Here is a 27,964-nt window from a genome sequence, read left to right as displayed (position 1 = left end):
TATGCAAGATACTTTACTGCATTCACAACAGTTCCCATTTAATTGATGGGGAAACTGGGACCAGATTGTTTATGGCCACCAGAGAAGAGCCAGAAAACATAACAGAGAGGTAGTTACAGATAATTCCCATATAGTAAAAAAGAAAAAAAAGCCCTGACCTGGATGGCCCAGGCTAGCCTGATCTCGTCAGATCTCAGAAGCTAAGCAGGGTCAGCCCTGGTTAGTATTTGGATGGGAGACCACCAAGGAATACCAGGGTTGCTGTGCACAAGAAGACACTGGCAAACCACCTCTGTTAGTCTCTTGCCATGAAAACCCCCAAAAGGGGTCGCCATAAGTCGGCTACGACTTGAAAGCACTTTACACACACACACACACACACACGCACACACACACACAAGAAAAAAGAAAGAAAAGAAAAACCACCCACTCTAGACCCAGCTACTGGAAATAGCACAACGGTACTGCTGCAAATATCATGGAATCTGCCCACACCAAGACAACATTATAGATAGTCCCTCTCAACAGGGACAGGTAAGTCATTAGGCAAAGACAATTCTAGTGGTCTCTGCATGATGCAAGCAATACATGATCCATCTCTTGGGGCCTAAGTACATGTTGCAAAGTCCTTGCATCCTGTGTGGCTACACCACAGGGACTTACAATCGGACATGCACTTTGAGTTTGGAGATCGGAGCTCAATTCTCAGGCATTTGGGAGCTCAATTTGTGACTGCAGCACAGGGGGCGGATCCAACAGCATCTCCCCCTATGCTATTTTCCAAACCTGAAATAGCCCCAGGGAGTTGCTATTTGCCCCATTAGGGAAACTTACACACAAGTCTCCCCAAGAGGGCAAATAGCAGCTCCCCAGGACCTTTTCAAGTCAGGCTTTGGCCTCCTCTATGAACTATGGTCCCATTCTAAATCAGGTTCCTGCATGTCTGGGACTTCTAAGCACAGAATTCACAGTGCATGTCTAATACGAAGTCCTTGTAGAGGGCCCATAGTTAGGCCTTCAAATCTGCAGTGATTGTGCTGCAATTCTCCATGTATTTAATTAGATTTTTTCACATTCTTCATCCAAGAAGCCCAAAGAGGCATACATGCCCCATTCTCACTTTATTTTTACAACGATTCTGTGAAGCAAGTTAGGATGAGGGCACAAGTAGCCAATATGGCATCCCTGAGAACAACCTAGGAATGCTACAGCTATTTTATCTCAGGATTTCTGTTGCTTTAAAAAAACGGCATGGGTTGCCAGTCCTTAGGGTTGCCAACCTCCAGGTACTAGCTGGAGACCTCCTGCTATTGCAACTGATCTCCAGCCAATAGAGATGAGTTCACCTGGAGAAAATGGCCACTTTGGCAATTGGACTCTATGGCATTGAAGTCCCTCCCCTCCCCAAACCCCACCCTCCCGCCAATGGCAAAGAGGGACCTGGCAACCCTATCAATCCTGCTCAGTACTATGGGTTGGGGGGATGGGCTCCTGTCTCCCCCCATACCATTTTTCAAGAGCCCAAATGCCCTCAGGGAGACAGGACACCCTCCCCCAGAGCTGCAGTCATGAGCACCATCAGGTTCCAGCTGCATTTTTTAAAGCAACAGAAATCCTGATGTAGAATGGCTATGGCATCCCTGGGTTGTCCCCAAAGATGCTGTACCATCTTCTTTCAGATTGGTAGTCATTTTGGTCTGCAGTAGAATAGCAAGATTTGAGTCTAGACCCAACAAGGCCAACAAGATGTCCAGGGTATAAACTTTCCAGAGTCAAAGCTTCCTTTGTCACATACAAGTAGAAATGGAGATCCTTGAGCCCTTCTGACTGGGAAATAAGGGCTCCGGGATCTCCATTCCTACTTGTATCTGATGAAGGGAGCTTTGACTCTTGAAAGCTTACACCTTGGTATCAACTAGTTGTGCCTTGAGAGGGTGTGACTGTCCCACAGTCAACCAGTATGTTCCATGGCAGAGGGGGCATTTGAACCCAGGACTTGCCACCTTTACCAGTATACCAGACTGACTCCACAGTTCACATCTGATTGTTCACTGACCAAGCTGTTTAACAAGAATCACAAACTGTTGTGGGAAAAATCATCAAGGAGAATAAAATAATGGATTGATTCAGCAGGGTATTCAGTAGGCTGCAGCTCCACTGAGGGTGAAAGGAAACCAGCATGCTGCTTACCTCAGCAAGGATATAGCCTTTCCATAATTTAAACCTACAGTAATAAAAAATCTCCAGTAATTATCAAATCTTCATTACCATTTTTGAAGCTGTCTGGTCAGGAGTACAGGAACTCCTTTTAATTTATTTTGATGAACTTTTCCTATAAGCAAACTTACCCAGACTGAATCTCAGAGATTATTACAGCTTTTGTTCCCTTTGACACCACCTTTAATTTCATATTTGATGAATGTCATCCAATTATTTTCCCTGCAGTCATCCATCATGCTTAGCCCAGAATTAGCTAGGTTTGTCTTTATTTCCTCATCCTTTGCTTAATGACTAGCTCGTTAATCTGGGCTTTTTTGGCTTTCCATTTTATGAGTTTAATTGGGAAGCTAGCCAATGGAAATGATTCCTTTGGACAAATGTGTTTGTCATTAAACACATCTCTCTTCCCTGCCCTGTGTTCTGCTTTCCCTTTTCCAACTCTGGTCTACCTCCTTGCATTACTTCACATTTGCTGATTGTCGGATTGGTTCCTATGTAAGAAATCAATCAACAAAGTGGATAATGATATTAATTTCTCATGTAAAATAATGTAATTCACATTTAAAACAATTGTGCACTTTTGGAAGGGTGAGTGAGGCCTATCCCAAAATAATACTGGTCATTAACTAGGAGTCTGCGAGATTTAAAATGTGTGAATGGAGCTTGGGGAATTGGGATGTACTGTTTGCACACTTTTCCTGTTATTCAAAGCAGATGACAAAAGTCTGAAATAGTACTTTCAACAGTCATGATTGCAATTAACATTCTGGCACATTCTTATTGGAGAAGCTAAAATTATCTTATGGTTACTGACAGAAGAGACTTAAGCAAACATAGTTGGGGGGGGTTCTCTCTAATATCATCGAAAGCGGCTGCTAGTCAACGTTTGATAGCACTGAGCTAGAGAGACAATTGGTCTGTTACAATGTAAACTTATTCCTTCTTGGTATTCAGGCACAGCTGTAGCAGGTTGTGGCCACTTTATAAATTCCTGTGGCAGAATGGAAATTGTATCTGGCTTGCCTATTGCCCCTGTATAGTAAAATCACAAATCAGCTATTTAGTACCTAAAAGCTTATAGACATGCTGCTTCAGCATCCAATCACCTTTTGGGGGGATTGAATGTTGGAGGAAAGGACAGTAGCAGCTACTTTCAGGCCTGCCTCCGCAAGGCAGCAGATGGTTTCAAAGGTGGCTGTGCCTGGTAGCATGGAAGAGGATTAATTCTACCTCTGGGAACAGACAGAGTGACCTGGTATAGTTTTAGACTGCCTCTTGGGAAAGGGCAGTCTGGTGTGTTTGTAGGATCGCCAACCTCCAGGAAGAAGCAGGAGATCCCCTGCTAATTACAACTGATCTCCAGCCGATCGAGATCAGTTCACATGGAGAAAATATGGCTGCTTTGGCAACAGGACTCTATGGCATTGAAGTTCCTCCCCAAAGCCCACCCTCCTCAGGCTCCACGCCAAAAACCTCCCGCCGGTGGTGAAGAAGGACCTGGCAACCCTATGTGTTTGGAATCCTATGCGTGAGAGAGGATCTGCCCTGGTGTAGACAGGGCAGTTAGTAACTTTAAGACTTTAAAGAAAAAGCCCTGAGGGATACGGTAGCAATCGCTCTGTGGCAGTTCAGAGCCTAAAATCTGTACTTTCATATGCTGAAGTGAATTTAACATAAAACCTAAACCTGTATCCAGTAACTAAGTCAAAGCGCCTCAGCCAGGCTTTTCCTATGACTGTTTTTTGAAAGCCTGCGCTATTGAAGTGTTCTTTTAGTTCCCAGTACATAAATAAACCATCTTATTTTTAATCAACTCTTGCCTCAGTGATCTCAAACCTCCATGTGCTGACTGCAAAACTTACCTCGCAGTAGCAAACTCCACAGGCTTCATACCTGCTACCATAAGTATGTATGTATGTATTTATTATTCATTATCATGGTCAACGACCAGCATAAACTATATGTTATAACTGAGTGGAAGAGCTGTGGGGAAGGTTTTATACTTAAAAGAAAAGGCCTGATCCCCCAACATCTTAGGAAACTGTGCAAGTCCTCTCAATTGGGGGGGGGGGGGAAGCTTATTACACATATTGTTCTGGTAATATAAGTAGGAACAACCTAGGCATGATCAAGGCATCCTATGAGTTTGGATTTCACGGTCAAATTATTCTCCCCACCCATCCCCGACTGCTCATTGAACTGAATTCTGATCGATGGAACTACTCATATGGGGCTGCTCAAGGAGGGGAGTTAATGGATACATGCTTCCACAATTCTGTGATGTAGGGATCATGGGGAAACTACCTCATGGGGAAAATACTCAAGAAGGGGAGGGAATTGGGAACACTGAAGCAGCTGAATAAGACATGGTCTGAATATGTCTCTCTCCCTTTCTGCAGGTACTTTAAAGCCCGGGCATGGCCAGTGATATGAGTCTTTGATTCTCTTTATACCCTGCCTTTCTCCCCAATGGGGACCCAAAGTATCATTCTCCTCTCTTTTATCTTCACAACAACCCTGAGAGGTAGGTTAGGCTGTGTGACTGGCCCAAGGTCACCCAGCAAACTTCCATGGCGGAGCGGGGGTTCAAACCTGGGTCTCCCAGATTCTAGTCTGACACTCTACATCATGCTGGCTCTCTGCCATGGTTCTTGCCATGAAGTCAGAAACTGCCCCAGGCTGGGATGAATCTGTGTATAAGAGTATACACAGTGTATACAGTATACTCTGTATAAGAGTATACTGGGGGACCGCCGAGTAGTGTGCCTTTAGTTAAATTATATCTTATTGTGTTATTTTTATTCAGTATGCTACTCTGAGTCCACAGAGTAGCAGAATATGGTTTCCTGGTATGGGATTTGGGGGGGGGGGAAATCCCCCCTGAAGTTCCTTACTTTACATTTTTGCAATTAAGAGATCTTTAGAAATTCAACAACATTCTGTAATGTAAATCAGTAAGAACCATCAACACATTCATGACATCTGAACATGATATTAAAATAATATTGTATTAAGGAAACACCTAATTCACTTTAGAAAATTTTGTTGATTCCCTGGGTGCACTTTCTGACAATACCTAAAATACAAAATTTGCATCCGAGAACTGTGTTAAAAAACAACAACCTTATTTTCAGTATTTTCCCTTAGTAGACACTGGGGAACTTTAGCAAAACCATGGGGATGCTTTTGTATACAATTCTTCAATTGCAGGTTCACAGAGGTATACGCCCATGCACTTCCATTCCTCTACCCTCAGCATACACACTCTCAGTTGATACTACAGGGTGCGGGGGTTAAATTGATAAGGATGGAGGACCATTCTCTCATTATTTTTTTATCTTATGAGCCTCAAAATTTGCGAACATGGTGGGAAGATTTAAAGGAGCGAATCCTCAGGAGTGGAACAGCATCCTAAATAGGACAGAGTGTGTTTGCAAGAGGGTCATTCTTAGAAGGAAATGTAAATCTGTCAAATGACAGTTTCTTCCTATAGTTCAGTTGAAAGGAAAGGGATTCTGGTGTTGGAAGGGTCCTTGCCATTTGTCAAAATCACATCCTGTAACATATGAGTAGGACTGTCATGACTCCCTCGGCTTCCTTTTGCAGCAAGAAGTGTGCACCAGGCCTAATTTTAAAACCAATGCATGTGATTGCCAAATTCAGTCGACTGCCATGGGAGCCACACAGGACTTCAATGAAACAGCTGTATAAGAGGGCTGTGCCCTTTCTCCTTTAGCCACTCTAAAAGCAAAGGCTGATCTTCAATAGATTAAGGTACTCAGCAATTCAGAGGCTTTGAAAGTTTTTTTTTTTTTTAGCTCAATGCTTGCCAGCAGGCTTATACTCCAGGGGTTGGTTCAGTCAGGGGAATCTGAAATAAGGAAAAACAGAAAACATTCACAATGTTCTATGGAAATATAAATTTCCTGTAATTAGGCTTATCTCCTAAGCAAAGCAGATAATAAAAGACAGAATTTGGGGGGCAGTTCAGAAGACCTGAGGAGAATAGCCTCTGAGTAGAGAGTAGGGCTGTCGATTCGGTTCCATCCGACAAGAAAAACAGCCGTATTTTCCCTGATTCAGCGGTTTCTACTTCGGATAGAACCAAAGTAAAAAAAAGGCGGGAAAATGACAAGCCGAACTCAGTGAGTTCGGGAGGACGCCGGATAAATTCGTACAAATTCTGCGTCTCCGAATCAGCATTCTTCCACAGCCAATGGTGGCCAAGCTGGGTCTTCTTCTGGCTAATCAGTCGCGGATGAGTGTGCGAGCCCGGCTGCTGCATGGCCCGAGGAGAGAAAGAGAGAGTGTCTGTTTGTGTGTGAGAGAGATCCCCGTGTGGGGGTGCACATTCACGGCTTTCTGCGGCTCCGGGGGGCGCATGTTTGGAGGTAGAGGTCCCACACTTTCAGTGTAGCTTGAGGGGACCCTTCTTGCAAGAATCCCCATGTTTGGTGAAGATTGGGTCAGGGGGTCCCAAGTTATGGGGTCTGGAAGGGGTCCCCCCATCTGCCCATTGGAATAAAGCGATTTAAAGCACATTCGCGGCTTTCCACGGCTCCGGGGGGCATTTTTGGAGATAGAGGTCCCAAACCTTCAGTGTAGCTTGGAGGGACCGTACTTGCAAGAACCTCCAAGCGTTGTGAAGATTGAGCCAGGGGGTCCAAAGTTATGGGGTCCCCCCATTGAAATAAAGCCATTTAAAGCACATTTGCGGCTTTCCGCGGCTCCGGGGGGCATTTTTGTAGGTAGTGGTCCCAAACCTTCAGGGTAGCTTAGAGGGACCCTACTTGCAAGAACCCCCAGGTTTTGTGAAGATTGAGTCAGCGGGTCCCAAGTTAAGGGGTCCCCCCCATAACTGGGTCGTCACAACCTCCTATCTGCATTTCTATTGTCATGGTGATTGCCCCTGGCTTCACCAATGCTATAGCTTCATTCATCTACTTTGTGCATGATTGCCATGGCAATCCAGCATCATTTTAACTCACCATAGAGTAATTAATCATCTCCAATGGTCATGGACAATTCTTCTTACAGGAGTCTTGGTTGGGGTCCTTAGGACCAGCATCGATCCTCAGACACACATTAAATTTCAATTAGGGTACAGCAGCATACAATGGTTTTCAGGATGGGTGGGGAAAAGAATGAAACCAAACCTTGGTTTTGTCACCTATTGCAGGCCCTGCAACATTGTGCATCTTCTCTGCTCAAAAAATATTTGGCAACCCTTCCTCGAAAATAAAACACTGGATCCTCTAAAACCATGATAGCATTGATGAACTGTGACAGGAAAGCCATTCATCTGAATCAGCAGCACAGAGAAAACAACACAGATTCATGGAGATTTACACTAATCTATAACACTGTTACCACTGCTGGTTGAGAAATCCTGTGTTTTTTCCCCCTACAAGAATTCTGTCCAATATAAATCAATTTGTTAATTAGAAATAAATGCCTGACTGTTAAAAAAAAAGTCTAAAAGCAATTGCACACAATCGCGGTATGGGTGCAGCAAGCAGAGAATCCGCAAACAGCCTCCTTTATGATTTCTCTCCTGGTAAAATCTGCTATGAGGCACATGGTTGTTTATATTTAATTATCTTCATGAAGAACTTCAGGAGGAGAGCATTTTAACTTTCTGAGGTGAGTATTATATTCCCCCTGCACAGAGGTTTTTGATACATCAGATGAAATGGAAGAAAGGGGAGGAAGAGAAGAAAACTGCGAGATTAAAAGAAATGACAGAATAAAAGACCCCCAGAAGCAAAAGAAAGAGAGTAATGTTAATCAATTTTTGCCAGCAGATGTTTTGCTTCAAGTTCCAAATCCAATAATACTTGGCTTACAGTAGATGAAACAGTGACAGGGGATTGTGCACAGATTCAAATCAGAAAACACCTGATTGAAATTGCTCATATACCTTTATGGTGCGGTTGATTTTTAAAAAGCAACGGGGCAGCATGGTCTCTAATTGTCTTGCCTCTCTTTTTTTGTAGGAGCAGTTCATTAACTCTTCCCTTGCAATTTTTTAAAAAATGGTAATAAGTAGAATCAACACTGTCAAGCACTATCCGCCTGTAAAACAGATGCAATCATGTTCATCACTGGCCTGTCTTCATCCGATTACTTTCATAATAAGCTTTTAATGATTTGGTTCGATAGAAGCCTCAAGAAGCTGACCCTGATGGTCCTGTAAGAGCATTCTTGTCACCATTGATCAGAAAGATAAAAATCAATGGGGGCTAAATAGGGAGAAGTTAAAAATAAATTGTGTGGATTGATTTTTGTTAAAACTTGATCGCTTCAAGCTAAAAGCAGAGAAGAATTGTATTTATATGACTTGACTGCTATTAATATATTTGGTGTACCTGAATATTGTGGCCATGATTTAAAATGTTGTGGGGCTTCAATAGACGCATGGAGTTCTGGTTGAACATTCACCATCCAAACATTGAATTTGATTACTAAACCCTGATTTGTGCAAAATTAATCCACGTGTATGTCAGAGTGCTCTTAAAGGTTTTGATCAAAGTGAAGGTATGCAAACATATTAAATATTAAGAAGGTGGTGAGCAACTATTTAAGGGGTGTCCCACACCCTTTCATAGGCTTTTGCTGCCAACTGGCATATTAACCCTACCTATAAAACAATTGCGGGGGGGGGGGGGTAGTTGGTCAACTTTGGAGATTAAGCAGGATTTTGGGGGGGTCTTCAAATTAACATGAAGGGAAGCACTTTTTTTTGCCTGTTTCACACTGTTTGAGGGAGCAGCAATTTAAGTTTTAAAAAGCCTGGTCTTTGACTGGTTAGGCATAACTAGGGATGGCTGAAATAGTGTGGATCACTACAGGACAGGTAGAATGAACTGGCAAGCATCCTAAGCTATGTAACGGTAAATGGCCATTAGGGTTGTGCAAAAAAAAAAATGGTAAATTTTGGGTTAGGGTCGCTCCCATCCTCCAGGCATTTGTGAGCCGAGCTGTCAATCAGTTTTCAGGTTCAGAAGGTCAGCATTGCCAAGGACTGGCGGAAAGAGCCAATTGGCAGGCTGGTGTCTCAAAGTCTGGTGGCTCCATTCGTATCTGGGGTGCATAACATGATGTCCATGCAAATTAGTTTCCAAACTGAGGAAAAAGGCTTAAATGCAAGAAAAATAAGGCACAGAAAACACTGCTTTTGGTGCCAAATGACTTACTGTGAACTGTCTTTTATTAGTCATTAAAAATCTGATTTCAAGAGATGGTCATGGTGCAGGGAAAGGAAGCCACTATTCGGGGCAACCTTCAGTTTCAGAGCAGGCTTTCATGGAGGGGGGGGGGATTGGAGCCAGCTAAAGTTATGACCAAGGCAGCTCTTGTGAAGGAGATTGCTCACCCACGTGGGTGAAGAGTCTTCTTTAGAAGCCTGTTCAGCAGCGGTTGAAGCTGGCACTTTTTAGTTACAGGGTATGACCCTCCGGACAGGACCGAGTGAGCTCTGTCTTTTAAAATGACCCTTCCAGACTAATCCACTGAAGGGTGATGGATAGTTTGGTCTGAACAAGTTGGCTCCGATTACACAACCCCTACCTCAAAAGGTAGTCAAAGATAGAAAAAGTCAAAGAGAGAAAAATGGGAGAAAGTGCAAAGCCATGCATCTAAGCAAAGGCGACTAGCTGAAGCCCGAAAAAGCTGAATATGTATTTGGCTTTTTGGCAATCACCTATTTGGCTTTGGGTAGATTCCCAGGTTTTGGTATTCGGCAGAAACAAAACCCAAATATTGCTGAAACGGCTACTGTCGGGTTTATTTTCAGTTCAGGTTTATTGATATGCACAGCCCTAATGGCCATTCCCAAGGCATCTTATCATTGGTTTGATTGGCTGAGTGACTTGAGAATGGAGCATGGGGGAACTACAGGGAAAGAGGGCAAAATTATCCCCTCCTTTCCTCTACTAGTAAAAAACACAATTTGGGCCAGTTTCTCCTCCTCACTAAAGCCTCCTTTGCCACTTGTCACATGCTATTCAAGAGGGTCCACTGACCCTCAGTATCAGTTTTTCAGGGTCAAAGTGGGCTTCAAGGATAAGGTTAGGCAGGAAAAATCTGCCCCCACAAGCTCATTGCATTCTATAGGATTTAACGTTCTCTCTTGGTGGTTAAAATCTACAAAGTTTACTTGAGAATAAAATTGCACAATATGGCTTTTTACATGAATAATTACTGGAGAGGATGAAGCAAGGGTCCAGATTGGAGATAGATAACACAGATCTTGAGAGAACCCTGGCTCAGAATCACCACTTACTAAAAATGATAGACTTCTCCCAAAATATAAATGATACTTCAGAAAGTATCTGAAGTATTATTGCAAGTTCTATCCTCTGCTGCCAACAGGAACAGCTCCCTGCCCTCCTCTAAGTGACACGCCTTCAGATACTTAAAGAGAACTATCATGTCCCCCCTCAACCTCCTCTTCTCCAGACTAAACATTCCCAACTCCCTTAGCCTTTCCTCATAGGGCTTGGTCTCCAAGCCCCTGATCATCCTTGCTGCTCTCCTCTGAACCCACTTGATTCTGTCCACAACCTTTTTGAAGTGAAGCCTCCAGAACTGCACACATTACTCCAGGTGCGGCCTCACCAATGTATTGTACAGCGTAACTATGACATCTTGCAATTTGGACATTATGCCTCTGTTGATGCACCCCAAGATCGCATTAGCTTTTTTTGTCACTGCATTACACTGGCTGCTCATATTTAACTTAAGGTCCACCTGTACCCCAAGATCTTGTTCACACACACTGCTGCCCAGAAGTGTATCCCCCATCCAGTATGCATGTCCCTCATTTCTGTTATCCAGATGTAGAACTCGGCACTTATCCTTGTTGAATTGCATCCTGTTCACAACCGCCCACTTTTCCAGTGTGTTCAGATCTTGTTGAATTCTATCTCTATCTTCTGGTGTGTTCGCTGCTCCTCCCAATTTGGTGTTATCTGCAAATTTAATGAGTAATCCCTCCATATAACACAAAAAATTATGTTATTTTACCTTTCATTAAACCCCTTTAATTAAACTGAAGAGTCATGTTATCTCACCTTTCACTAAACTCAAATTGCTCCAGACCTTCCCTTCACTAGGAGAAATAAAATGGTCTCCTTTACCTTCCATCACTATTTTAACTCCCTTAGTATCATCCCAAATCAAATACATCTTTAAGAATAAAATATTTATGTAACTATCATCATCTGTTATGAGTACAGACTAATTTGAGGGAACTGCTGACAGAGGACGGGGGTGCCTTCTGTTGTCACAGAGCACAAAATAAAATGTGGGGGAGGGAATCTATCAACCCTGTTTGAGGAAATAAAAGCCAAAAGGGAACACTTCCAATATTCAAGTAGGCACAAAATTTGATAACAAATGGGTTTGATGCAAAAGATACCAAGATGTGAGGGGAAATTGCAGGAGATGTAGCAAGTGACAGGCAGTATAAATAATCAACGAGGCACAAACTCTTCACTCTGGAGCTCTCATTTCAATTTATTGTGTGCTTCAAGAAGCTGTGTAAATATTCTATGCTAGGCAAAGACAAAAAGGGGTGTTTCTGGCCCAGGTCCCTGGATAACGATAATTTATTGTGCCCCATTACATCTCCCTTTGGTTAATGGTGCAAGGATCTCCCAATTTAAAGCAGAAATGGAGTGTATCCAGATGCAGATGCCAATCTCAGCTCTGATCAAGGCTGAGAGTGTTGTGTTGCAAGCTCTCCAGGTGCTAATAGACTTGGGCTAGTATTCTAGATGTCTAACTGACCTAGCAGTGAATTATCTCCCCCTGGTTGCATTTTGTTGGCAGAATACAGAGAAAAGTGGGTCTAGATTCCCCCCCCCCAATTAGGACATTGTCACTTGTACAGTAATAAATAATGATCCCAAAGTACAGCCAGTTACCACTGACAGCTTACTTTCAGCCTGGGGTGAAATACTATCCCAGGAACCTATTAATCATTGGGGGCAGTTTTTCTACCCATGACATTTATTACCAGGGAATCATTTTAACTCCCCTGCAGAAATACAGCCCTCCATGGACCAGGACAATCTGAGGAACCTCCCTGGAAACCTGGAGACTATTTACTTCATCATAGAGAATTATATTCATGAGGTACAGAAATACCTCAAGGTGCCAAAGGGGTAGAAAATATAAAATGTCGATGTTTTCCTTTAAAACTAAGTTTATGTTAGTTGTCTAATGGTTTAGGTTCAAAAATATATTTTGTTTTGTTATATTGTCCTGGATGTTTTTGTACTGTGAAACACAATGAACTCTGACACTTAAAAAACAAAAATTGTGGGGCATTTTTACCCCTACATACATAAGTAATTTGGCTTAGCAATGAAATATACCACTAAACAAAGTATATGGACATTTTTAGAGGTCAGTTATAGGGCTACACATGTCAGCTGGGAATGCTTCAGTTCAGTAGTTTGGCATGATAGAAAGAAGAAAAAAAGATATGGAGAGCCAAGATGTTCACAGCCTTCATTACCAACCACTAATGTCGCCACACTCTAGAATCTTCCACCCAGAACTGACTGCATGATGTCAGAGTAGTTTGAGATATATTCAAATCTATAGTTGTCATGAGCTAAGTGGCTTCAGACCAGGGGACCTCTATGGTTTAATCAGCAGGGGTCCCCCTCCTGGGGTTGTGTGCTTCAAGAAGCTGTATAGCCACTGACACCCCCCCCCCAGTTCCCATGCTCAGTTCCTTCCCCTTTAGTCCATCCCCTTAAGCCAAAGTCTGTGGGCAGTAGAGAGCTCTCAGCATAAGCCAGGCTCTTCCCTTTAGCTAATTACCTAACTGGCCCCTTGCCAGACTCCAGCTGGTTGACTCCAGCTTCTTACATTCCAGGCTTTCCCTTGCATCCTTCTTGGATGCTGCTTTGCTAGATCCAGCTAGTCGGGGGAGTATCTGGACAGTTCTTCCTCTGCCTCGCTCCTTCTCTCGGCAGCTTCCCTTGGCTTCAGTCTCACTGCCTCCTGCCTTTCACTTCCTCCCACCCTTTCTAGCCTTGTCCTTAAAGTACCCAGCTGGTTGTCCTGACCCCGCCCACATGCTGGCATTGGAGATCTGGACTGCTGACCACAATATCATTTTTAATTTACATCAAAAAATAGAACATCATGCTTATGGAAGATGGTAATTTCTATTGGGCCAGGCTTCACTGTTGATAGATTTCAAAATACTGCAAATGTTAAATGACTGTAGATATGTAATTTTGCTTCAATTTTTATTTCGGCTTTCTATATCTGGAGGTGCCACATTCACATCTGAATGTTATTAAAATCACAAAAATTTTGCACCATGCATTGCAAACTCGTTTCGACACCAATAAGGTTATCCAATATTTTCAAACACCCACAAAATGTATAGTGCCATCCTAAGCAGAGTTACACTTTTCTAAGTCAATGGGTTTAGAAGGGTATAATTCTGCTTAGGACTGCACTGTTCAATATTGAACACTGTGTTACAAACAGAAAAAACCCACCTTTCCCACTCTGGGTTGTGGCATTTCTGCTCCTTCTCTTAAATCTACTCCAAACCACACACCCAAAACAAAGAAATTATTCCTGTAGAGTTGAAGAGGCTAGATCACTGTTCAAAGGGGTTTTTTTAATCAAAGTTTTATTTAAGTAATAGGTGCTCCTTTAAGGAAATGCAAATGTTTGGACCATGGGTATGTTGTTGTTGTGGTTTTCTGTTGAGAAGCCAAAGATTGTGGTGCTTATTTGGATGACTTGCTCTTTCACATACCAAAAAAGAAGAAGAAGACAACAAAATTAAAAGAAGCTACAAAAAGGCTTGGTGGCTGCAAAGGGCGTATGTAACTTGGAATGGATGGTATCCAATAGGCATCAGAAGAGTCACTCAAAACATATACATGTCTATTACAGCAGCACTTGTCAAAGTGCTACAAATCAATTTGAACAGAACAGAAGGGGAAAGTGTTGAGCTGCAATAACAGTTCTAGAACAGTTCTCCAATTGCCTGAAACAGTATTCACTGTACACAGATGGCCATCAGCTGGCCATCAGTAACAGCTGCATTTGTGCTAACTTCATCACACAACACCCTACATAACTGAAAGAGTTTTTAAGCTTCAAAATCAGACCTTGACTGTTGCAGGTAGAATGCATCTCTTCCTACGGCAACAAGAATGAGCACGTCTTTTACAGGAAACCTAGCTTTTCATAGGGATGCAGCCCTGCCCCCATCGATTTTTTTTTTGTAGATACATTTAAAATATATAATAGCTGTAAAATGTCAATAAAATCTGTGACTGTGATGCAACTCTCACAGACCAAATTTTGTTGATTTGGCTTGGAAACACAGACATGCACCTCACCATCATTGTTAGATGCATCTTTCCTGGTTGAGGTAAAATATGTCCACGATCCTTTCAATACATTTGCATTTGGATCACTGAAATATACAGAACCCCACAAAGTACACAATAAAAATATCAAAATATATCCATGTATCTTAAAACATGAGAGCCAGCATGGTGTAGTGGTTAACAGTGGCTGGCTCTAATCTGGAGAACTGGGTTTGATTCCCCACTCCTCCACAGGTATCCTGCTGTGTGACCTTGTGCCAGTCCATGTGGAGGCAGGCAATGGCAAACCACCGCTGAACGTCTCTTGCCTTGAAAACCCTAAGGGGTTGCCATAAGTCAGCTGTGACTTGACAGTACACACACACACACATACACATATATCTAAAACCATATACTTAATGGTTTTCTTTTCACATGCTACCTTAACTGTTTTTAATCAATTCACATGATATAGAAATATTAAAGAGAATGAAATTACCTCTAATTTGAGTTATGAATAGTTGCTGTATGACTGACCATTCATAGCTGCCCTCTCCCAGCTTTTGTGGGCCTGGCAACATGTGAATTCTAATTCTTGGGGGAGAACTCCTCAAGAAAATACCCCGAAGTTGCACCACAAATTTCCTAATTTCCAAACTTTTTTTTAATACCACTTGCTCCTGGTTTACACTGCTCCCAGATTGGGGCACACTGTAATCCATACCACCAGACTATGTTCTTCTATCCTACAGACTTCGATTATCTGAACAAAGGAATAAATACATAGGTACAATGGGACCCCTCACAATACAGAAGCTTGTGTGTGTTGATGCTGCTTGAGAGTTCCATATGTTCTTAACTTTAAATGATTATCAAGTATTATTTAACATTCAAAATAATAACCATCTAAAATGTTCAGTTTCATTCATTTTAAATGAAAGGCAGATATAAATACACCTATGGCATCTAATTTAATGAGTTGCTATTTTTTTACTTAGAGAAATTAGCAACAATTAATTCCCACCCCAAGTGTCTCATTCTAATAGGTGCCAATTGCAGGCAGATAAACGATCGCCCCCACATAGTGCATCCCATCACCAGTGTGAAGAGACTGGTATTCTGTACTTCACCTCAGAAGCAAAAATAAAAGCTCTCTTCAGCTTTTAATCAGTCCCAAAATCTGAAAAAAAGCTCTGATATTTCTTATTCTACTGAGATCCAAATTTTACCATGTTCACCTCTGGCCTCACAGGCTTAGTAATTACTAAATGAGGTAATTCAACAATTGAAGGTAAGTAACTAACCAAGGGCAGCTTCAGATATTACAACATGCCAAAAGAAAAAGCATCAGAGACTCAACCTTTCTCTTTTCATGTGTCTATATAACCTCTGAAGCAAGAATATCTATACATCTCTCAAAGTGAGGTGCATGGGTTTCTGAGAGAGATACAACTTGTGAATATCAATGGAAAAGTTTGTGAGAGTTTTCACTTTGGCCATTATGTAAAATGCACGTCTCTCACACTTCCTGTTTCCCCGTATGTTGTAACACCTGAAGGTATTCATTCTCCATGAATCCTTATGGGATTCATTCTTCATGAATCCTTATGGGAACAGAAGGTCTTTCCCCATAATATTGAAATCATCATCACCAACTAAGGATATGCTTCTTTGGTTCCATGCTATCCAAAAACTCCCTGTTGTTTCATTGGCTACTTGCCTTTTAGCACTCTGTTCTGTTCTGCTTGTTTAACTGACTATTATAGTGCCATCTAGAGCCTGCTAGGTTTGCCAACCTCTAGGTGGAACCTGGAGATCTCCCAGAATTTAAAATGATCTCTGGACTACAGAAATCAGTTTCCCTGGAGATAATGGCTGCTTTGGAGTGTGAATTCCATGGCATTTAACCTCACTGAGGTCCCTCCCCTCCCTAAACCCCTCTTTCCCCAGGCTCTGCTGTCAGATCTCCAGGAATTTCCCAGTCCAGAGTAGGCAACCCTACAGTCTGCTCTCTAAATAGCCATTGTATCCAGAGGAACTAATCTCTGTATTCTGGAGATCACTTGTAAATCCGGGAGATCTCCAGGCCCCAATTGGAGGTTGGCAACCCTAGCTGGAACATGCCTACACAGTGCAATGGTGGGCAGGTATGGACAAACAATGAAGTGCCAACAGAGACCTTGACCCATAACAGGCCATAGGTGGAGCTTCTCCCTAGCCTGGAGGGGGAGAGGTAACACCCATGAGATGGGCTAGTCCTGGGGGACAGGGACATGGTAGGTGGGACATGTCAAGGCTGTGAGGAGTTACTTAGAGGCCTTTCAGAGGCCAAGAAGGATATTGGGGCTGCTCTTCTCTCAGGGCTGAAACTGAAAAGCGATATAGGAGGTAAGCAGGGAGCAGCCTGACAGGAGGAGAATAAATTGGGTGAGCTGGAATCCGCCCTCCCCAAGCCATTGACGTGAAGGAAGAACACCACTTTCCAGTGGGGAGAAAGAAGGGAAAGATCTGGACGCTGAATCAACCCTTCCTCTCTCAGCCCAAAATAATGCTGTGGGGTGGTAAAGTCAAGGCTCTGTACCTGGCATTCACTCAGCCAGATGAGAGCAATGCTTTCTTTTGTATGCTATCTGTTCATCAGGTCAGATCTAATGTCCTCAGGCAAGTCTATGTTTGCACCCATTTAATTTATTTATGCATTTAAAATATTTATATACCACCATTTTGCCTTTAAAAAAACCCACTTCTCCGCCTCAATTTCTTGATGTCCCATTCATATTAATGATTTTATTTTTTTAATAAAGGCCTGGAACTATGGAGTCCTTTCTATGGTGAAGAGTCTTTCTCCAGTGGGGAAAGGCCTATGGGGGGGGGGGGAGGTTTCATTGGTTAGACCAAGACTCTTCACTTGATAGAAGAGTCATGGAATTCAACTATGAACCAGGATGCTGAGAGAGCAATAGCATAACTCATGCTTTCAGCGCACAGAGACATACCCTATCATCACTCAGATAGCTATGATTTCTGTTCTTTCTACTTCTTCAGTCATAGAGTACAAGAAACAACTGAAGGCCTGGAAATAGTTGTTAACCTTGCTAAAAAAGACATAATATTTTTCACCTCAGATACAGAAGTTACATGTAACTGTTGCACGGCACATAGAAGCTTCTGCTCTCCTAGTTAGATCTTTACTTAGCTTCAATCTGGCCTGACTGTTGTGGAGACATCTATTCCCTGCCTTCCTCTTTTGGCATAGAGGAATCTAACAAGTGATCATGTTGAAAGGGAAAGGAATTTATATTATTGTAGTGCAGGAGCTGAAGAGAATGAAACAGGTCTTCCTTGCGAGGAGGGAGACCTTAAGGGTACCAGAATAGCCTTCAGGAAGACACAGAGAACTCTTACATCAACAGGCTTCTTTTTCATTCCACCCCCCACCCCCAATATTCCAACATCTATGTATGGGTGTGAAAGTTGGACAACGAAAAAAGCTGAAAAGAAGAAAGTAGACTCCTTTGAAATGTGTTGTTGGAGGAGAGTGTTATGGATACCACGTACCACCAAAAGACAAATAAGTGGGTGCTAGATCAAGTCAAGCCTGAACTGTCCCTAGAAGCTAAAATGACTAAACTAAGGCTGTCGTACTTTGGTCACATTATGAGAAGACAAGAGTTACTGGAAAAGTTGAGGGCAGCAGGAAAAGAAGACCCAATATGAGATGGGTTGACTCTATAAAGCAAGTCATGGCCCTCAGTTTGCAAGACCTGAGCAAGGAAGGCTGACAACAATAGCATGCTTACCATCGGCATGAGTCAGAAGCAACTTGACAGCACTTACCACACACAGTTATTTCACAAATACTGACTTCTGCAGTCACTAAAAGGCATTTGTTCAATAGAACTAGATTGTTTCACAGGGGCCAACAAGTTACAAACTCTAGACACCCTCTTGTTGTACAAGATGTGAAAAATCAGTTTCTCCATGGTATGCTTGTCTGCTGCTAGAATATGCAGCAATACCAACTAAATTAGTTCTCTTCTCACCACAGAATAAAAGTAAGTACACAAAAATGGAAGCATTACATAAAACTAGAAAAATAGCACACAGATATTAATTTCATATTCTAATCCAAAGTGGCACTGGTCATTTTACAACAAATAAAAAGAAAATAAATAATAGGGGTAAGATTGGAATTGGGGGGGAGGATGAAAATGAATGAATATAAATCACACAAGGAAGCACAACTAAAATAATTTAGAAAATATAGCTAGTGAAGTAGGCCATATTTATACAATCACACTAACCATAATTAGTAGAATCAAACCATGTTTTTGTGTGATGCCTGAATTCAGCCATTGCCATGCAATGATTGGTCTAGGACTAGGACAATGTAGACCTATGTTCAAATTCCATCTCTGCCATCAAGTTCACTGGTTAACCTTGGCCCACTCACTATCTCTCAGTCTATCCTTTCTCTCAGAGCTGTGATGATAAAATGTGAGGATGTACCCTGCCCTGAGTTCCACAGAGGAAGAGCAGAATCAATATATAATTAAAATATAAAGAGCTTAGTGAGTCAGTAATAAGAATGAAAATGCATTTGATGATGCTTTGCTAGAGCCACAGCTACATGTTGCTTCATGTCTGTATTATCATATGACAACAAAAAATCATTCTTTTGCAAACTGGACCAAGGATTTTGATATTTAAACAAAGAGGGAAGGGATTTTCTTTGTGCATATTAGTAGTTTATTGCCCAGTAAAATTAAGTTTCTTGGTCAGGAGGTGGTTTCCCCATTCCCTTCATTGTCTTTACATTGGTGAAGATGCAAATGTGTTCAGTGCTGTCTATTTATCATGGTTTTACATTCTGTCCTAAACATACCTGGATGAAGATGTATTCATCTTGGACGACAAGTGAACTTGTGTCAATAGAATGTAGAAAGGGTCCACTCCTGGTAGTCTCTGAACATTCTTGAATCCTACAGGTAATATAGTGGGCATCTGTAATGGGAATAGAACTGAGTATGAAAAAATGTAGCCCAAGAGTTTATGGGCTGAAAAAAACATATATTCAAATTAGAGATGCTCTAAAAGTCAGAATGTTGTAGACTGGGACCACAAACATTGTTTGGAGGAAAGGGCTCCCTGAGGAAGCTTCCCAGTTCACACCCCTTCTCCCTTAAATGTGCTTGATTCCTGCTCATCATGGTACTTTTTTCAGAAGGAAAACATAATAATAATAATAATAATAATAATAATAATAATAATAATAATAATAATAATAATAATAATAATAATAATAATAATAATATCCTGCTTTCCTGGAGCTCAAGGTAGATTAAAACACAATAAGCGTAGAGATATGAAACCACAAAACTACACTACCCAAAACTAAACTTTAGAAAAATGTGCATTGAACACTATTACTCCCTCCAAAAAAAAAACCTTTGCCTAATGATAGGGCATGAAGCACTGAAAGATGATATTTCCTAGAAGAGGCAACCTGGCTTAGAAACACTATATGTGTCAAAGGCCAGCAATTCTTCCAGCTTCCTACTGTGATGGATAGGTCTAAACTGTTCCTCTTCCCTGTACTGTCAAGTCAAGCTAAACAAGACCTTGGAGGGCAGAGAAAACAGAAATCAGGAGGGAAACAGAAGGCTAGAAATCCTAGCCTAGGATAACGATTGTAGTTTCTATTACATGATCCCCAGCTGTCTCCCCAGCACTGTACATACACTCTCAGTGGACTCTTTACTGTCCTGACTGAATCTTGTTGTAATCTATGTCCTGCAATATAACTTTATGTGTAGGGTTACCAGCTCCGGGTTGGAAATACCTGGAGATTTTTGGGGTGGAGTCTCAGGGCAGGGTTTCGGGAGGGACTTCAATGCCATAGAGTCCAATCACCAAAGCAGCCATTTTATCCAGGTGAACTGATCTCTATCGGCTGGAGATCAGTTGTACTAGCAGGAGATCTCCAGCTAGTACCTGGAGGTTACGAGTACAAAATAAGAATCACCCGGTGCTGTAATGGGAACTTCAAAACAAAACAAATCACAGCACTCTCAATATTTAAACATGCACGTTTAAATATTGAGAGTGCTGTGACTTGTTTTGTTTTGAAGTACCTGGAGGTTGGCAACCCTAGTTATATGCCTTGTTCTGAGAAACAGGACTTTCTGGGCTGTCTTTGCAATATTCCCCCTCCCCAGCATTCTGTTGTTTGCAGCCAAGGCCAGTCACAGAGGAAGCAGGAATGATGAGGAGGGCCTCAAGCCCAAAGTGGGCCTCAAATTTAGCCATTTGCTAATTTTTTGGCATAGTTTCTTGGCTTGTATATATAAACATTTTTAATTTTAGTTTGGCTGGGCCCCAAGCCTCTATAGACCTGTGTCCAGAGGGCTTGTGTGCAGCTTTGGGTATTAACCTCCCTCCTAATTGAACATAACACTTTGTGACTACAGTTTGACCCTGATCCTGATATAGGTGTTTTCATTCCTTGGAAGCTCAACACTGTTTCGACACAAAATGAACCCATCTTTTCCCATTCCTCTTCTGGCCCGAATTAAACCGTTCATCCTGGCTCATTCCAGAGTCACAGAGCGTGCATACTCCATTGTTGGGTTGAGCTTCCCCGCGCCATCACACCCCACCCTTTTCCAACCCCCTCCTCAAAGCAGCATGCCAATGGTTAAACAGGGGAAAACAGAAGGTTGGCTTCTCTCACAGCCAATCACAAAGCAGTGTGTAAAGAGGCGGGGATTCAAGTGCTTCCTGCTTCCTGCTACCTCGGAGCTCTTTCTGAGCAAAAGAAAGGCTTTTTTAAAACAAGGCTTGGATTTCTCCTCCCCCCCTTTCTTTCAGATTGCTCCATTTTTTTGTTCTTAAAATGCTTTTTTATGTGGCAGTTGAGTTTGGGGGGAAAGGAAATCTTCTCTCACAGAGAGCACTGCAAAGTAAGCCAATTACAGAGCAGCATTTAAAGGGGTGGGACTCGATTTGAGCTTGAGAGTAAGGTTGTCAGGTCCCTCTTTGCACGTGGAGGGCCCCAACGCCGGTGCAGAACCTTCTGGCCTCCTGAGGGCTTTCACCCTTAAAGGTCAGGAATGCACTGTTAGTCTCAAAAATGTGGTGAATTTAAGTATAGATCCACTTTTGTCTGGCTTGCATTTTACCACACAACCATTCTGATATTCATTTAACCCAGCTAGACTGGATAATCTGCAGCTACTGTGTGACAAAACAAAAGTGGAACAGAGGTGGGGGAAACAGAGGCAGCAAACAGATGCAAATAAATGACTGGTGTTGACATGACAACCAGTAGCTGCCTATTTAAAAGTGTTTCACTGTGAGAGCATTACACTGATAATCAAATATATACAAAACAGGTCACCTGGATAACATTCACAGCCAGATACGAGAGGTTTTCTTTTCACTGCCTTTTATTTATTTATTTTTTGGGGGAGACTTTGCTCCTTATTTTATCAATAAGATGCAATCTGTTTTTTATTATGTTTTGATTTATACAACATCATGTCTGGAAATAGCAACAAGGATTTTTCCCAGCCTTGATTAATTTAACTACAGCATTAATCCTAACCTTGCTTCATTTTCATTATGGATCCACAGGAAATGAAACATAATTTATTAGAAATATTAAGGAAATAAAGGTGACCACAGATCACCCATATAATGACGTCTCCTGGTTTCTGAACTCAGAAAGTTACAAACAGCAGACATACTTGGGTCTTTTCCTTAATCCCCCCGCACCCTTTTGTGTACTATTCTGAACCATCAGACAGATGAGTTTTGGGACACTTGAAAGCTTGTGTTCACTACTTTGTGACATTTTGGTTTGTCTCATAAAAAGCTATTACATTACTGTTCTTTCCATATGTACTAAATAACCAATTTGGTCGGAAAGCAAAAGCATGATACTCCTTAGAGACCAAGGCTTTAAGAGACAGATAAAAGCAGAAAGCCAGAGTGAAAAGAGATCAGCCAGTATTGGTTACTTGTATTTTTGATGGTTATTGTAAGTCACCTTGTGAATTTTATGTTGAGTGTGAGATATAAATATTTTAAACAAATACATAAAGGGCCCACCAGACAGCCACACATTTTCCCCACAATAAAATAGCATTATGGGGAAAGCCAAATGAACAAAGTTATATTTTCTTCAGTTTCTGAAATCCAGGAAAAGCAAATCAGAGATACTGAATCAGAGGTATTTAATATAGCTATGCTTGACTGTGAAAAGACTAAAATCCTTCTATGAAGTAAGGAATGCAATCAGATGTTTTATGTGATAGAAATGAGGGAGTCAAATAATGATTATAAACCAATATCTTGTAAAATCTAAGGGGTACATACTGGGGCAAAATCAGTATGGAATATGTGAATTCTTCCATGCATGTAGACAGTAAAAGAGAACAGGAAGATTTACACCAGGCAGTTCCTTGATGGTTTGGAAAGAGTTGTATAACCATCCCAGTTTGCAATAAGTAATATCATTTATGAAATTACATAACCATTTTTATTCCGGTGGGGGGGATTTGTGTAAATGGCAGCAGAATTCCAATATACTAGTTTGTGAGCAATGTGTGTCTGCACTGAACAATATAAACCTTCTGCAAATAAGGTACTGAACACGTCTCTTCAGAGATGTGCCATCCCTTCACTGTTACAACAAAGGAAGTGGCAGGATGGAGTAATGATTGGTTTCCTGATCACATATATTGGAATGCCCCCAATATAATTCCTATTGCAATCAATGGATTACCCCTATCTTAATCAAATTACCTGCCACTGTAACAAAAGATAAAACAGTCCCCTTTTTGCTGGCAGACAGAGACCGAAGAACAACATTGGCGGTAGCCAAGCATCTATCCACCATATTTTCCTTAAAGAAATAAAGGTTCCCCTTTTACTGCTCAAGACCTTTTGGTCAAGGGAACAAGCAAGCAAGCAAGCAAGCAAGCAAGCAAGCAAGCAAGCAAGCAAGCAAGCAAGCAAGCAAGCAAGAAAGAAAGAAAGAAAGAAAGAAAGAAAGAAAGAAAGAAAGAAAGAAAGAAAGAAAGAAAGAAAGATTGGCTTCCTGGAGATCCTCCCTACATTTACCTTACAGCTGTAGTAGTACCACTAGTGGCTAGAACTTCCAGTAATTGTACTACCTACAAATTCTGAAGGTGAAGAAGTATGATTTAGGTTCCAGCAGAAGAACAAGATGTAGCTCTGTGGCTCAGGAAGAAGCTTGCACAAGCCATGTTTATGAACCAAACACTGGGAACCAGTGTGGGATAGCGGTCCGAGTATTGAACTCTGACCTGGAAGACCCAGCTTCCACTCAGCCATGAAGCTCATTGAGTGATATTGGGCCAGCTTTCCCTCAGCCTAACCTACCTCATAGGGTTGTTTTGTGGCAGAGTGAGGGAGGCGAGAACTAGGTACACCAGATAAAAATGAGGTAGAAAAACATTTACAAATTTGGAGGGAGATTTTTAATGTGAATATGTGGACTCCTCACTCCTCAAACACAAGTTCTGGATCAGGGCCCTGTAGTTTTGTTTTGCTTTCAGCTTGAGTTTGGGTATTTTCCTCTAAGAAGTTAACATTGTACAACTGACTCCCTTTGGAGTCTGATAGTAGCACTAAGCAAACTGAGCCTTGTGACCCACATGTTCCTCATCAATTAAAATTAAATCAAGAAACAAAAAACGAGCCAGATGAAATTCAATCTATTATTCTCTGGCTTTATAGGCTTGATGATGAGATACTCACGTCCATCTGTTGTCCGAGCCTCCATGTGTACAAGGTCAGGCTCCTTATCCAGACCTGAGACAGACCTGAGAGAAAAGAAGAAGAAAAGAGATAAATCAGTCCATGAGGTAGAATGCCACGATAACAAACAAAGGTCAAGGTAGTTAGGAAATGGAAAGGGGAATAGAAAACTAGCCAGCCTTCTCACTTTAAATAAGCCACCCTGAGACTTGAATGGGTTTAGTGCATGAAGAAGCCACATGAAAATCAAAGGGCTTGGATATTATAAGTAGCCTAGTTCAAAAAGAATAGACAGCTGGAACACCTGAGGCTTTCATTTCTTCCACTTGCTTCATGATGTTGCCAAAGTTCATAATTACCAGACTCAGCAGCCCATAATGCTTCAAGGTGAGGCCACCGGAACAGCCTCAAGATGTCTTCTCCAGGTTGGATAATAATTTGAGACAGAGAAGAACTCATCACTGCCTGACTCCCTGATATCTCTCTGGTGAAAACAGCCCCAGGTGATAACAGGACTATTCCTGACTGGTCCTTTTAATGCTGCTATACAAGTTTCCTATTTCTCCCTTTTGTTTCTCCTCAGATCCCTTCATCCCCAGGGGGTGTTCCTTGATGGTGTAATTCCCTTCTCTGCTTCCTCTTCCATTCATACTCTTGTCCTCCCTTTACCCTGCGTTCCACCAACACTTCTCTGTTGAGCTGATTCTGTGTCCTCAGAAGCTCTTGATCCCCCACCCTTGTCAGGAAAAAGTCTTCTTTGAATCAGTCTCCCCCATTTTTTGTCCTGTATGTAAACAAGTTTCATTGCTTCTGCTTTGTGTCTTGTGCCCCTCCTTCTCCACAGTAGTTTGCCTTAGAGACACTCCTCCCTTCTTTATTTATTTTTCTTGTCTAACAAAGAGGTGGTGGATGACATACAGCAAAGCAAAGCCAAGGCTGTAAGTTCCGGGGGGAAATACTGCTATGGGGAACGACAGCAGTCAGTTCAGAGCTGTGGCTTCTGATCTCGCCACAGGGAAAAGCGGCAGAAAGACCCATGTGTGGAAAAAGTCTTTGTCTAAATAGTCCTTAATGACGTTCATGGCGAGCAAAATGTTTGGATTACAGCATTTTTGTGCATGTGCAGTTTTGCAAAAACTCGATGCAAACCTGTTCAACAGACATTTGAACTGTTCACTGCTGAACTGTACGAACTTAGTGGATCAGCTCACATTTGATCAACACTGTTGAACATGGTAAATGCAACTGTCAAACATGTTTGCCACAAAAATCGCACAATCCCTGCCTTAGAGCAGACTTTCATTCCAGAAACTGAGAAAAGACAAATGATAGACAAGGTCTCTTCTATTCCGTTTCATGTGGAACAAAGGTAAGCAGTGTCTAAAGGAATCCCTAAAGGCGTGGGAGTCTTTAAAAATTCTCCACCAACATGATTTTCAGGATCTGCCCTTGCTAATGGGTCCAAAAATAGAATAGATTTGCTTTCTTTCCCTTTTGTCCAATTATTACTGGATCAGAAGAAACACCTTGCTACATACCCATCCCAGTAACTGTGCAAACCCCAAGCCTTGAAATTCACATGTGACTTGCTATTTCGTGTCCGGTAAAAATATTGCAAGCCCTGACTTGGATGGCCAAGGCTACCCTATCTCATCAGATCTCAGAAGCTAAGCAGGGTCTAAACTGGTTAGTACTTGAATGGGAGACCACTGTGAGCTCTTGACCCATCGAACCAGAAATCACCACAGAGACAATCAGATTCCAAGCAGATGGCTTTACTGGTCAAATAGGCAATACAGTGCATTGAGGATAAGATGACAGCTATGAGTTGTCTTGCCCGTTATTTGGAAATATAAGGCAGAGAAACGGCGGGAGATTACAAAGCATAAACAGAGCATTATTTCCCAGGAGTGGCGTTCCCAGGCTTTGGTATGTGTAGCCGTCCTTGAAGTCTGGACGGTTCAGCAGAGAAACGAAAGGAAACATCTAAACCGAGATAACAGCCTGACATCCTGCTCCCCTTAAGGCCCCCTCCCATCCGGCAAGGGGGCTGGTCTGTCTGGGTAGGTATTGTGAAAGGCGTTGACGAGTTTGGGGGCAGAGACATCCCGTGCGCGAACCCATTCGTCATAGGCAGGGGGGAAGTGTTTCCAGCGGATCAGGTATTGCAAGGCCCCATGGTGTATGCGGGAATCGAGGATTTTGGAGACTTTGAAATGTTCCTCCCCCCCCCACCATTATGGGCTGTTCAGGAGGCGGCTCCGGGTGCCATTGTGGGGAAGCAACATGGGGCTTTAGAAGGCTGATATGGAAAACGGGGTGTACACGCCTCAGAGTTTTGGGGAGAGACAGTTCCACTGTGACAGGATTTATGAGGCGGATGATGGGAAATGGGCCAATGTATTTAGCATTGAGCTTATGGCATGGACGGGTGGAGCGCAGGTTCTTGGTGGAAAGGTATACCAAGTTACCCACTTGCAGGTCCCTACCGGGGGAACGATGCTTGTCGGCCTGCGCCTTGTATTTGCGCTTGGCTCAGTCTAGGTTGCTAACCAGCCAGGGCCATGTTGTACGGAGGGTGTGTGCCCAAGAGGCAATGTCGGCATCCCCCTCCCCCTCTAAACCTTCTATTGGGGTGATAGGACCGAAGTCCTGTCCATACACCGCATAAAACGGGCTGAAACCTGTGGACTGATGTACAGCATTATTGTAGGCATATTCTGCAAAAGGCAACAGTTCCACCCAGTCATCTTGGTGGTAATTGACATAACAACGCAAATAGCATTCAAGTACAGCATTGACACGTTCGGTTTGACCATCCGTTTGGGGATGGTATGCACTAGACAACCCCTGCTCCACCCCCACCAATTTGAGAAAAGTTTCCAAAACTTAGCAACGAAACTACTTCCGCGGTCGCAGATTATCTTGCGCGGAAACGAATGTAGTCTAAAGACATGTGACACGAAGAGGCGGGCCAACTTCTGAGCGGAGGGGATCCCCGCACATGGAACCAAATGTATTTGCTTAGAAAATAAGTCAGTGATAACCCATAACACAGTTTTTCCCCCGCTGAGAGGGAGATCCGTCATAAAATCCATAGCAATCACTTCCCAGGGTTTGCTAAGTATTTCAAGTGGTTGCAGTAGTCCTGGGGGCATGCCTTGAGATCGTTTGACTGTGGCGCAAACAGGACAGCTGCGAATAAAAGAGTCAATGTCAGAACGCATTCCCCCCCACCAAAATTGTCTGCGCAACAGGTGAAGGGTCTTTAGGAACCCAAAGTGTCCAGCTGTTTTAATTCCATGAGCCAAGTGTAAGACGTCTTTTCGGAGCGTTTTGGGCACATACAATTTCGAGTCTTTGTACCAAGAGCCTCCTTGTTCGATTACACCAGGAGGCAGGGTTTGATCAGAGCGTTCCATAAGGCATTGTTCCCGAAGGGAATTTAAGAAAGATTCGGAGACGGGAACCCCCCCCCCTTGTTTACGGTGGCAGTAGGAGCAGTTATGGGGGTTGACGAGGGGGAAGCGCTTACGTGCGGTGGTGTGCAGACTGCAGGCGGCTGGGCGGCCGGTTGGGTTGGAGGAGCTGGAGCGCCGGCC

General features: G+C 42.5%; 1 protein-coding gene across 1 annotated transcript in view; it reads right to left on the bottom strand.

The window, feature by feature from the left end:
- Positions 1–27,964, bottom strand: part of SORCS3 (sortilin related VPS10 domain containing receptor 3) — a 564,006-nt gene that overhangs the window by 142,157 nt on the left and 393,885 nt on the right. The window contains exons 6-7 of the mRNA XM_056849278.1: positions 24,363–24,427; positions 19,462–19,580 (exon numbers count right to left, since the gene is read on the bottom strand). Coding sequence (XP_056705256.1) covers positions 19,462–19,580; positions 24,363–24,427 — 184 coding nt within the window. The remainder of the gene's footprint in view (positions 1–19,461; positions 19,581–24,362; positions 24,428–27,964) is intronic.

The sequence above is a fragment of the Euleptes europaea genome, chromosome 5, assembly GCF_029931775.1.
Source record: "Euleptes europaea isolate rEulEur1 chromosome 5, rEulEur1.hap1, whole genome shotgun sequence".
Lineage (NCBI taxonomy): Eukaryota > Metazoa > Chordata > Lepidosauria > Squamata > Sphaerodactylidae > Euleptes > Euleptes europaea.
Note: the sequence above shows the minus strand (reverse complement) of the source record. Positions and strands in the feature narration are given on the sequence as shown.